General features: G+C 35.5%; 3 protein-coding genes across 4 annotated transcripts; 1 reads left to right on the top strand and 2 right to left on the bottom strand.

Moving 5' to 3' along the window:
• Nucleotides 1-3,182: 3,182 nt before the first annotated feature.
• Nucleotides 3,183-4,155, top strand: LOC132061419 (uncharacterized). Its single transcript, XM_059454246.1, has one exon. It carries the CDS (start codon nt 3,183-3,185, stop codon nt 4,035-4,037), a length of 855 nt encoding a protein of 284 aa, XP_059310229.1. The 3' UTR covers nt 4,038-4,155.
• A 548-nt stretch (nt 4,156-4,703) lies between these two features.
• On the bottom strand, nt 4,704-7,825 carry LOC132035903 (putative disease resistance protein At1g50180). Of its 2 annotated transcripts, XM_059426096.1 has the most exons (3): nt 7,771-7,825; nt 6,400-7,061; nt 4,704-5,332 (listed from the first exon to the last, which is right to left on the bottom strand). In XM_059426096.1, exons 2-3 carry the CDS (start codon nt 7,039-7,041, stop codon nt 5,066-5,068), a joined length of 909 nt encoding a protein of 302 aa, XP_059282079.1. In that variant the 5' UTR covers nt 7,042-7,061; nt 7,771-7,825; the 3' UTR covers nt 4,704-5,065. The 2 variants fall into 2 exon arrangements, with proteins under 2 accessions (XP_059282079.1, XP_059282148.1); XM_059426165.1 differs by lacking the exon at nt 7,771-7,825 and having other exon boundaries at nt 6,212-7,755.
• Nucleotides 7,826-8,272: 447 nt separating this feature from the next.
• Nucleotides 8,273-11,980, bottom strand: LOC132035816 (pentatricopeptide repeat-containing protein At5g66520-like). The gene is made up of 2 exons (XM_059425984.1): nt 11,829-11,980; nt 8,273-11,021 (listed from the first exon to the last, which is right to left on the bottom strand). Exon 2 carries the CDS (start codon nt 10,314-10,316, stop codon nt 8,784-8,786), a length of 1,533 nt encoding a protein of 510 aa, XP_059281967.1. The 5' UTR covers nt 10,317-11,021; nt 11,829-11,980; the 3' UTR covers nt 8,273-8,783.
• Nucleotides 11,981-12,709: the final 729 nt, after the last annotated feature.

The following is a 12,709-nucleotide window of genomic DNA, read 5'->3' as shown; positions in this document are numbered from 1 at the left end:
GGGTTTTTATGGATTACGGACGGATTCTCAATAATCATAATGAGTATTAAGAACACAATGATAGAATAATAGCAATCCAAACATAATATAATCATAGACATGGACCTAGGGTTATCATGAGCATAGTATAGAATAGAAACCCTAGTTTTGTAAAGTTTCATACTTTATGGATTAGGAGACGTGGGGAAGACCAATGATGTTCCACACGTAGATAGTAACTCTACATACTAGTAATGCTCCAAAACTTGAATTAAAGACTTGAGCTTTGAAGAGGATTTTAAATCTTGAATTCTTGAACCTTGAGATGGGTTTCTTGAAAACCTAGTTTTAGGAATGATGATTTCTTGCTTAGATTATTAGAGTATATGTTAGAATTGACTTGGAATAATTAGAGTAGGCTTACCTTGATGTTCTTGATGATAGAAGAGGGTAGGAGGTCGTTCTAGGGCTTGAAGGAATGAAAAATAATAATTTGAACTGATATGGACGAATATATAGTGTTCTGAAAAATTGCAGTTTACGTCCAGCAAGGTACTGGCCATATTTTGAAATATTGGCCGTATTTTGAAATACGGTCGGTATTCCGTATGGACTACTGCGTCTCTTCGATAAAATGGTCATAACTCTTTGCACGGATATCGTTTGACCCCCATATACGGGTGGAAAGGTATTTCAAAGCTCTACAACTTTCATCAAGGAAGTTTTCCCAAATTCAAATACCTTTTGAAATACGGTCCGTGTTTAGCAATGGCCTCGAATGTCAAATTCCGGATTGCTCGGAAATCTTTGGTACCGAGTTTACGACTTGAAATACGGGCGTATCTTGAAATACGATCATATTCATGGGCGTAAACCACCATCTTACAGGCGAAGAGGAAATTTCCAATTCCCATTCTTTATCGGTTTTTCTAAGTCTAGGATCATGGTCGAAGCTTAGGTTAAAAGTACGGGGTGTTAACGAATAATGAGGAATAACATCAAAAAGACGAAATATAAACGGTCAAGAAACGTATACGCATATTTTCTTAAAATGATGAAGTTGGTCTATACTTAAAAATTTAAGACTAAGCGTTTTTCAGTGTTGTTGAGTAGAAAGAGATGATGGCATGAAACTCGGTAGGAGAAGGTGTATTTCAAATCTTTCAGTTGGAGACCAAACCAGGGAAAGTCATATATGGGAGAAGCGGACTAAGTAAAATAATTTATTGATATTTTCAATTAATTGACTTATAATACTTTCGATAATAAAAATTCCATAATTATATTACTAAAAGGTACTCTCTCTGTCCTAATTTATGTGACATAATTTGACTAGGCACGAAGTTTAAAAAAAAAAAAAAAAAAAGATCTTTGAAACATGTGGTCTAAAACAAGTCATAGATATTTGTGTGGATTTAAATCATTTCATTAAAGGTAAAAGAAGTTTCAAGTTAAATGATTTACAACGTAAAAATATATTATTCTTTTAAGACGGACTAAGAAAAGTGTGGTACTATTTTTTTTGTGTTGGGCCGTCTTTACGTGACTTTAAATCATCTAGTACAATAGCTATTTGAGTTGAATATTTTGTGGAACTCAAAAACATTTTATTGTTTACCATACTAATAGCCTGTTTCATCAAGCTTCTAAAATCAGTTTATTTCGAAAAGTATTTTTTTTTCTAAAAGTGCGTTTCAAAAAAGTACTTTTCTTTGAAAAATAAATTGTGTATGATCAATTAATTTAAAAAGTACTTTTGAAATAACAATTAGTGTTTGACTAAGCTTTTAAAAAGTATTTCTAAGTGTATTGTTCTCAAAAGTGCTTTTCAAAAAGGTGTTTTTGATCAAAAGCTATGCTTTTTTAGCTTCTAATAAAATGCTTCTGCTACTCCCGAGAAGTACTTATTTTCTCTCAAAAGTTAGGCAAAATACCTCACATTTTTTTAAAATAAGCACTTTTGGTGAAAAATAAGCTTGTCCAAACATGCTATAACATGTCAAGAACAGTGAAGAATATGTAGGTAATTTAAATGTTATTAAGATATATTTTATTTAACTTTTTTAGATTATTATTTGTTTTAATAATATGTTATTCAAGTTGCTGTATCACAAACTATATGGTTAATTATGATATTTTGTGTCATCTATCTGTTATTTAAGAATCACTTAATTCATTCCTTTTAATTTCATACACTTTTTGTTTCATTTTTTGGCACGGATTGTCCGTCAAAGGTGCTGGTCTTTAATTTTTGTCCCTCAAATTCTTTAGTCTTTAATTTTTGTTAACCCGTTTAAAAAAAGCGGTAGAAAATAAAGGGTTAAGGTTGAATTAAAATTCGATCAAATAAACGCAAGGCATGACTTCACGAAAAGACTGTCTTATAATGCAGAATTTGCCTTAAGGTAGAATTCTGCCTTATAAAGCAGAATTTAGTATTGCCTTGTAAGGCACATTCTGCTTAAGGTGAAAGAATTTTGCAAGGCAGATTTTTTTTTTTTTTTTTTTTTTTACTCTGCTGGAATTCTACAAAAGTTAGGCCTGGCCAAATAGGCCTAATTTACTACGAAACTCTGCCTTGCGTTTTTTTTTTTTTTTTTTTACTGAATCGGAGTTCGAACCCAGAACCGAAGGGTAGTTTAGGCGAAGATTAAAAATTAAAGACCAGCAATTTGAGGGCCAAAATTAAAGATCACCCCCGAATAAGGACAATCGTGCAAATTGTCCCAACATTGCATAGAGAAGCAATATAGCGGTAGCAATTTTATTGAAACAGTTAAATTTAACTTGATCGAACAAAAGAGATAACGATTTGTTACAATTAGTTTCTTTTAATTTAAACCAGCGTAAAAAGAACTTGCGAGAGTTTTGGTGGAAAGTTTTAGATAGGATACGAGAGAAAATAAAGGAACAAAACAAAAATAGTGAAGTAGAATTAAATCTTGCCACTAGTAATTTAACTAGTTACCTAGTTAATTACCATGATCATTTTTATCTCTGGTTTGAATTTGAAAGAGTTCTAACCCAAATGAAATTACTAAAATTCAGTTTCTTTCTCATTATCTCTATGTATATGTATCTCTCTTAAAGCCTCCTCCCCAAAAACCTCTTTTTACATCTTTCTTCTATTGTATTAGTTTCTTCTGTATGCTTCTAACAGTAGTCCTAACGTGACTAGTTAGTCATTAACCTGATTCAATTCAATGAACAATCAAAATAATGAGCAAGAAATCAATAGAAAGAGGAAGAATAATATCTCGAATAATTTTCATACTCATCATGAAAACCTACGAGTTGAAGAAGAAGACGACGACATTAATGATTTGTTGACACTTAGATTGTCCTATCGTCCTACTACTAGACCTCGAAAACAATCTCCTGAAAAAATCGAATCAGATCTGCCAGTGGGGCCGCCATCATTGCCTCCTCCTCCTCTACCTATATCACCATCGAGCACTTTGTATCTCCCACCAGTCACAGTTTTAGCATCAACAGTGCCAATAGAAGCCGTTCCAATTCAACCAATGCGCAAAAGACGTAACCCTTCAAAGGCTACAAATAAAGAGGGGAAGAACGAAATTCCTCCCCCCTTTCCATGGGCTACAAACCGTCGAGCCACGGTCCACACGTTAGATTACTTGTTGTCCAAGCAACTTTTCAAAATAAGCGGAGAGGTGCAATGCAAGAGGTGTGAGAGGAAATACCAAATGGACTTCGATTTGAAAGAAAAGTTTCTAGAAATTGGAACTTACATAGCGGAAAATAAATCCACTATGCATGACCGTGCCCCGGATATTTGGATGAACCCTTTGCTTCCAACTTGTCAATTTTGTAATCAAGAAAATAGTGTGAAACCGATTGTTTCGAACGAGAAGAATAACATAAATTGGTTGTTTTTGTTACTTGGTCGGATGCTTGGATGTTGTACTCTTGATGATCTTAAGTTTTTCTGTGAACATACTAAGAATCATCGTACGGGTGCAAAGGATCGTGTTCTTTATTTGACATACTTGACGTTGTGCAAACAACTTGATCCTACTGGTCCTTTTGATCGTTGAGAAATAGTATCATGTTCTAGGTTTAGGTTATTTTGGATTATGAATTTTGTTATTGTTTATTGAATGAACTTTTTGTATTTGGCTTATGAATTTGGTAATGACTTTTCGTTAAGATTGACGTTTTCTCCTTCTAATTCTGTTTTTAATCATTGGTGCAATTTATTTATTTCCGAGCTACTGGTAGTTATGTCTTTGAACTTTGTCTTTATACATTCTGAATATGTGCTGCATAAACTTATTCACTATAATTACCTCTGAGTTGAACAATATTTAAGTAATTACCTTTGAGTTGAACTTGTTGTACAATAAACAATACTAAACTCTAGAAAGGGATGAGCAAGACAATGGTCAATTACAATTATGAAGAGTATACTTTACATTTTTTTTTTTTTTTACATAATTGATACTTTACATATCAATTAGGACGAAAAAAGGAAGACCAAAATAGTAGGGAGTAAAGTTCTATGTACTCTCTGATATATCCACTCACAAGTTATGAAATTAATAAGCATGTAGTTATCTGCTAATTAATTATCAACTCTTGCCTTACCCAGTGCGACAATATCTTAAAAAAAGGAAATTAAATCTTAGAGAACAATTAACAGATACAGCATTTTGAGAAATTATTGGTTTATAACAACATTAACATAAAGGACACTAACCTAGTTGTAGGAAAGGAAAAATTGTTCCATAAATGGAGGTTCCAACTTCCCAAGAATATTTCGATGATTATTGATTGGTTGACCAAGTCACCTCTCCCTTCTCAATAATCAATATGAGTTATAACCTTACAAACAAGCTATAGCTCGGACATATACTGATAAAGCAACATTAAACGTTGTTCGGGTGATTATTGATCGTCTGACAACCAAGTCAGTTTCCTTCTTACCGATCGATATGACAAATAATTTTAGGAACATGCTAGCTCATAAACATATGTACATCATATGCTAGCTCAACTACATATTGATGACTTGTAAATTTACGGACATGCTAGCTCTCAGATACATATTGATGAGACAGTGCGCTCACTGAGAAAGTAAACTGATGCGTGCCGGCACTACATACAGACCAATGGCATCAAGAAATAACCCTGAAGATCCGTGGAATCCAACAACCACCCCACCTTGCATGATAAATGAGAAGTTGGTATCAGTCTCATTTACTAAACCCATAGGGCCATGATGGCTAAGGTTAGTGTGAAACTTGATGGATTTTACGATAAGGTAGGGACCATAGAATCCAAATGTCCCACTTATGCCTGTCAAATGCTCCGAAGGACAGTCTATATTGATCTACAAAAATTCAACACAAAGCCAATTAGCCTTATTAACGAGTTTTGGAGGAAAGAACATAGTGGTGAGGAGAATATTATATTGAATGATTGCTGGGAATGGAAAATAATTGTTATGTTACCTGAAATACTTCAAAAAACTAAATTTTCAACTTCAAATTCTTTATCTGAAATTGAAGTTGAAATAATAGAATAAATGGTAAAGGCAAAGAAGAGGGTATCATGTTAGAGCAGATAAAAGATGCGTAAAAGATTTAATTACATGGACAGACCTACGTTACCGGAAGTGGTTTGCAGGAAAATGTTAGTAAATATTCATGTGTAAATCATATGAAAAAATAAAATATTGGTAAAATATATACATAAATGACACCACTTGTTAGAAAGAGCTCCTTGATTTGTTGGTGAAACTCTTGAATTCTTTAGGAGATGTTTGAGAGTTTGAACATCAGTAAGTGAATTTGGCATGTGCTTTTAAAAAAAATTACATTTAAACTGCCAAAAAGTCGATTTCAACAAGGGTTGAACCACCACATCTTACTTAGTAAGACCCAAACTAACCAGTAGACCTAGAACCAATTTTTGTAGTAAAATTGATAACAAATAGTTTAAACTCATTCTGGAAAGCGATATCGGTTACAAAAGTTCGTGCGACCGCACACACTGATAAGTGATGATACTTATACTAGTGGAAAAAAAATTCAATATCAAGGAAATGGCAAGGCAATTTGTTTGATACGAGGAAAGTTATTGACTAAAAGCTATGTTGTTCAGCCTCTTCAAAAACGTTGTTGCATCCATGTCGGATCCTCCAAAAATGCACTACTTTTGGAGGATCCGACTCGCGCCCAACAAATTTTTTGAAAAAACATTGTCTCACCCGTGTCGGATCCCCCAAAAATGTGCTACTTTTGAAGGATCCAACATGCACCTAGCGGCACTTTTGAAATGATGTTGCACCCGTGTCGGATCCTCAAAAAATATATGCACAACTTCTGAAGGATCCAACACGCACCCAGCAACACTTTTAAAGAGTAAGCAACATAGACTAAAAGAAGACAATGTCACCTCAGTCATGCAATGACCTCCAGAACCGCCAAATGTTTGAGAAGACTCCATGACACCATTTTCTTGAATGCTCTTAAACATTATAGAATCTATAAACGATCCATGCTTGACAACTATCTGTTTTACTAACCCTTTAGGCCTATAACTCCAATGCCCTCCTCCAGAACCTCCCCATCTCTCAACACCAATAGCTCCACTTAGTAATATCACTTCTCTAAAAGATGTTTCTCCTCCATTTATACCATGACTTATACCATAGGTTGTCAAACTAGTTGTGAGGTTCTTGATCCTCTTGTTGATTTTCCCTATGTCCCAGCCAATTTTGTACCTGACTATAACTTCTTTCACTACATTTGCTAACATTGTACAAAAACAATAAGCAGTATCTTCCCCTTGTCTCTGTTTTACCTCAGCAGAAAATTTCTCAACTACGCCCTCAGCATCTTCTGCAAGGTCCCTGATTTCTTCAGCCCAGTTTTTGACTCTCTGTTCTGTTTGTTTTCTTGAATCAACATCCTTCAAGAAAGATCGCATCCGTCCCAGCTCCGTTACTAGTGCTCTTACTTGTTCGTCCACTCCATATAAGAATATTGCTTGTTCTGTGATTTTTGATATTGCTTTGGATGTAGCAGCCTCTGCCATTTTCAAGTGTCTTTGGATATCTAGTTAAAAGTATACTTATAAGGGATCAAGGACAGAGGTGTGGTGAAATAAAACTTGAGGCTGATATTAACTTGGTGTCCTTTATTGGCTTTATTTTCCAGTCAATCAGACATTAAGACACTAGACAAAAAAACAGGAGAAACTGTAAAAACTGCACCTCCAAATGTAAGTTCCTGTTAAATCCCTCTTTTACCATTCCGCTTAAATCTAATAGCCAGAATTTGTTAAATATTTTGATGGGGACCAAAAGTGTTCACCTTTGGCAAACATAAAGGACCAAAGCTATTCAGAAGTATATTTAACGGACTATTTTAAACCTACCCCAAGACATAATGGACCATTTTTGTTATTTTCTCTGCTGGATTAATTACTAGGACCAATTAGTCACATCACACACACACACTGGTACAAGTTTGTAATGATGGGCACATGTTGTAAGAAAGCAAATGACAGCACAGGTTGTTGCAATATTTAATTCATCGGTTGAAAGCATTCTTAGGAACCACTGTTTTAAGAGGCGCGGGCGCGAAACGAGTCGAGACGTTTTATGCCGCACGGAGCAAGACGTAAGCCCCGAGACACGGGACGTATATCTCATGTATCTTCAATTTTATAATTTTAATACACAAAAATAGCAAATGTAAAGTTTCATTAAAATTCTGCAAATAGATTCAAATAAACCACCAATAATATATAAAAATATTGCACCTTCGGGTGTGGCTGAGTTGGTTTGAGGGGAGGCTTCCCTAAGGAAGGTCGCGGGTTCGAACCCCTCCCTAATGCCTTCTCAGTCGAGCGTCACACGGACTGCTGGTGCGGTTTACATCCAGCGCAGTTTGCGGTGCTATTCCAGCGTAGGAGTTTACCAGTGCGCGCGCACGGGTAGCAGAGGAACGCGGTTTTCGTAGTTTCCAAAAAAAAAATATAAAAAAATTATCATAATTATTATTTGAGAAAGGTAATAACATAAAAATGATAATAGCCTAGATAATCTTTAAAATGAAATCTTTATTTACTCATCAATTAATATTTACACTAACTTTTATTATTTATATATTTAATTGAAGGAGAGGACAAAAAGTGTAAGAGTAATGTCAAAAAGTGGATGAAGTTGCTTCAGTAACATAATACTATAAAATCTCTATCATATCAATTTCAGACATAATCATCTAAAAAAATTATTTTTTGGCAATATTATTTTCTATGAGAGTTGTTTTCTTTATTTATATATTTTAAGAAAAATCACTACAACATGATAACATAAAGTATAAGTATCATTACACCAATAATAAAAATCATAATCTACAGCAAAAATACTTTTAAAACAATAAAAAATAAAATTTAACGCCTGGGGCGTACGCCTTTATGCCCGAGGCTTACGCTTTTGCTCTCGGGAGTTACGCCCCAAATTCTAGGGTGTACGCCCTACGAATCTACGCCTTTCATTTGCTCCGCAAAGCGTTTTTGATACGCCCCGGGACTCGCTCCGAAAACGCCTCTGAAAACACTGTTGGGAACCAAAACTCCGCAAAAGCACCATTCTTAACCTGAGTACCAATATCCACTGGCCATTTTACACAATACGAAGCAATTCCATAGTTTCAAATAAATAAAGACCAAAAAAAACGCAATACTTTTGCCCATAATCTGACCTTTCGACATCATGTTCAATCAATAAGATGCATTACATAAGGTAATAACTCAAGCATGTTACGTACTTGTCATGACTTAGGATGTAATAGATCAATCGCGGCAAATTCTTTAACCTCACCATTTACCTCAATGACACTATATCCAGGCTGCTTCTTTATCCCCATCTCCTCGATCAATCTCCTAACACTCTTAGCTTCTATTTCCCAACCAGCTTCCTTGTACATATTGTATGCAAGTACATAAGTACCATAGTCAGCTATCTTCATGTTAGACATCTTTCTCCATATTCTGTCACCTACTTCGACATTACCATACACCCTAGAAGCACCAAGTAAAGCGCCCCACACGTTAGCATCGCCTTTCTCTATCCCTCCAATGTTCTCCTCGATGAACTTCTCAGCATCCTCGAGCTTACCGGCTCTTGCTAACAGGTCTACCACACATGCACGATGCTCAAACCTGGGTTCAACCCCATAAACGCTGCCCATTCTTTCAAACAGAGAAAGACCTATGTTGACCAATTTTGCATGAGTGCAAGCAGAGAGCAAAGCGACAAATGTGGTTTCATTTGGTTGCTTCCCACTTGCTAACATCCTATCGAACAATTGAATGGATTTCATTGCATCTCCGTTCATTGCAAAGCCTGATATGATAGCATTCCATGCTCCAGTATCCTTATAAGTCATCTCTTCAAAAACTGATGAAGCCAACTCCATTATACCACATTTAGAGTACATGTCAACCAACGCAGTAGCCAATATTGGGTTCGCCTCGTAATTATAATGCTTAGCCAATGAATGTACCCAAAAACCTTCTGTTAAGGCACCAAGATGAGCGCAAGCCGTGAGGACACTTACAAGAACAGACTCATTGGGCGTAAGACCGTCTTTTTCCATCCTATAATACAAACAAAGAACCTCCCTAAAATCACTAGCTCGAGAATATGCTGCCATCATTGCACTCCAAGAAATCACATTTCTCTCCGGCATTTCTTCAAACAACAATCTGGATTTCCCCACCTCCCCTATTTTCCCATATCCATCAATCATGGTGGTAAACATAACCACATCTCTGTAGGGAATTTCATCGAACAACATACGTGCTCTGTCCATCTCGAGATTTAGGGAATAAAATTCAATCAATGCTGCAACAATAAACCGGTCATGTTGTAATCCGAATTTCAACAATTGGGCATGCACTGAAAACCCAAGTTGAACCAACTCATTTAAAACCATTGAACAAGCCTTTATCAATGGCGGAAAGGTATAATTATTTACAATCAGCTTATCTCTCAGCATGTTTTTGTAGCATAGAATTGCTGGTATCGGCAAATCTGATTGCATGTATCCTCTGATCATGGTATTATACAAAAAGGTACTTTGGTAGCCAAGATTTTGAAACACAATACGCGAATAGTTGAAGAAAGAAGGGTTCCTAGAATTGACGGCAAATGAAAGAAGTGGAGCAATGGCTGATGGAGTTTCAGGGAGGTGATGTTTGAGGAGATGGCAATGGAGTTCTTTTAGGTGGTTGAGAGTTCTGCACTTTTGTGTTAAGGGCGTTAAGGCCAAGTGAGTTTCACTAACTACTTTTAGGATCATCGTAAAAATGGCATATAATATTTCCCATTCCTCATCTAAGGAAACAAGTCCTAGGACTGCCCAAATACATGACCTGCCCTTTCAAACCACCATGGAAGTTCATATGACATAGCTATCTTTGAAATATTGACTTGTCTGCAAAGGCGGATCCACGGTACGATATGTGGGTTCACGGGAACCCAGTAGTTTTTGTCTAGACGGTGTGTGAGAAGCAGCCTCTCTACCTCCCAAGGTAGGGGTATGGTCTGCGCAAACTATACCCTCCACGCGTACCTCACTTGTGGGATTCACTGGGTATGTTGTTGTTGTTGTATATGTATTCAGAAATATATTAAATAGCTATAAAAATATTTGACGATGAACTCAGTTACTACTGTATATGAACTCCAGGTCGCTGTAGAAACCCCTAAACTTCAAATCCTGAATGTGCCTCTGCTTGTCTGAGGTTTCTTGGAGTAAAGCTTCAAAGCCCTTAATGGCTATTACCAGATTCTCTAGTACATGCTTACAGTTGCATACAATTTACTGCACAATCACCAGAGAAGAGAATGTCGACTAGTACCGATTTCTGATAATAAATTATCTTCCTTTTGGCTGAAAATGATTGATCGTGCCAATGCATCCTAACTGCAAGTGTCGTGCAATTTCTTGAAACGGTAGTTGGCTGGTTTGTGTACACGGCTTTGCAAATGTAGCTGACTCAACCTGGCACTCAAAAGCAATAAGCCAGCAAGATCAGCAAATATAAATTGTAATCCCAGAAACAGATGGACAATAATATCCACGCATTAGAAGCAACATTTTCCAAGAGCAGATGGTCTCCAATATTTACATCACAAATTACATCAAGAAATAGCCAGTCCAACAACAACATACCCAGTGTAATCCCACAAGTGGGGTCTGGGGACGTGGATATATGAAGACCTTCCTCCTACCTTGTGTGAGGTAGAGAGGTTGTTTCCGATAGATCCTCGGCTAAAGAAAAGCATTTTCAAAAACAGGTTTGACAAATACAAGAGTAAAAGCTATAGTGAAAATACTGTAGAAAAGTACTGACAACAAAAATAGTAGAGTAAAGATAACCCAAGTAAAAGAAGCAACAGTAGTAATACAATTGAAGAACAAGATAATACTAGAATGATAGTAATGCTATTGCTAAGAAATAGCCAGTCCAATTTCCTAAAATTGGAAATTAACCCATGTACAATTAAGTGATATCTTGTTCACCATGGAACAAAGAAACTAATAACAGAAATATGTTTTTCTTGTTCTGAAACCCGTTTAGGCATTTTAACAAACACCTTGCATACATTTACAACAACAGACTTTCAAATCAAATTAGGAACTAATGATTGCCTTAGATATCCCTTTAAGGTTTAAATCCATCTAAGCAATACAGAAGAGATCTTTTTTCATGCATACACGAATAATTCTGCCACATTTCAAACTCAAAAACAAACAGAAACTCAGCAAAATGTGTTGTAAAGAGCAAGAAATTGAGAATTTACACACACCTATTGATTGGCTTGTCTGATTTTCTTCAGGTTCTTTTAGCATAGTAAAGACTGCAACAAAAGCAAGTATGAAGGGGATCACAAGCTTAATTTCCAATCATTTTTTTTTTGCGCCGATTGACCTTCAAACGCGCTGGTCTTTCATTTTTGTCCTTCGGTCTTTAATTTTTGTACGGAAAAGGACATATGGCCTATCGGAATAGCCATTTACGCCATTCTAATCCATTCATTTACCATCAATATGAAAATATTTATGCCATCGATTTTATATATAAATACTCATTTATGTATAAAATATGTATAAGATCCATTTACGCCATCGTATATAAAATGTATCATCCATGTCATATTTTATTATCATTTTACAATATATATATGACACGTGGCCTCTAAGTAGATTATCGTTGTGGGTGGGTAAGGTGAAAATTGTGGTCGATTTTTATTAATTTGTTATTTAAAAGGGGTATATATAAACGACGTATTTAATTAGAATCACGTGTCATAGAAGATTATAAAATACGTTAAAAAATGGTATGGATGAGTCATTTTTGAAGGACGGCATAGCAAATGAGTCAAACTATTGATGTAATGCATAAAAAAAATCATATCATTATTGCATATCGTATAGTTCGATACCAAGATAAATGTATAATTTACGTAAAATAAATGAGATTAATTCCGGCGTATGTATATAAATGAGCCAAACTTGTATATAAAGTGCATAATATATAATCCAACATATGGATATATATTTGAGCCTTTTCCGATTTTTTGTATTTCGCTTAAAAAAATTATTTTCGAAAATATGCCAAGGTTATGTGTTCAATCCCGTCTCAATACAAAAAATAATTTTAGGACATGTTTCGTGAAAGTTGGGCC

This window comes from Lycium ferocissimum, chromosome 1 (assembly GCF_029784015.1).
Source record: "Lycium ferocissimum isolate CSIRO_LF1 chromosome 1, AGI_CSIRO_Lferr_CH_V1, whole genome shotgun sequence".
Classification (NCBI taxonomy): Eukaryota; Viridiplantae; Streptophyta; class Magnoliopsida; order Solanales; family Solanaceae; genus Lycium; species Lycium ferocissimum.
This window is presented reverse-complemented; position numbering and strand designations above follow the sequence as displayed.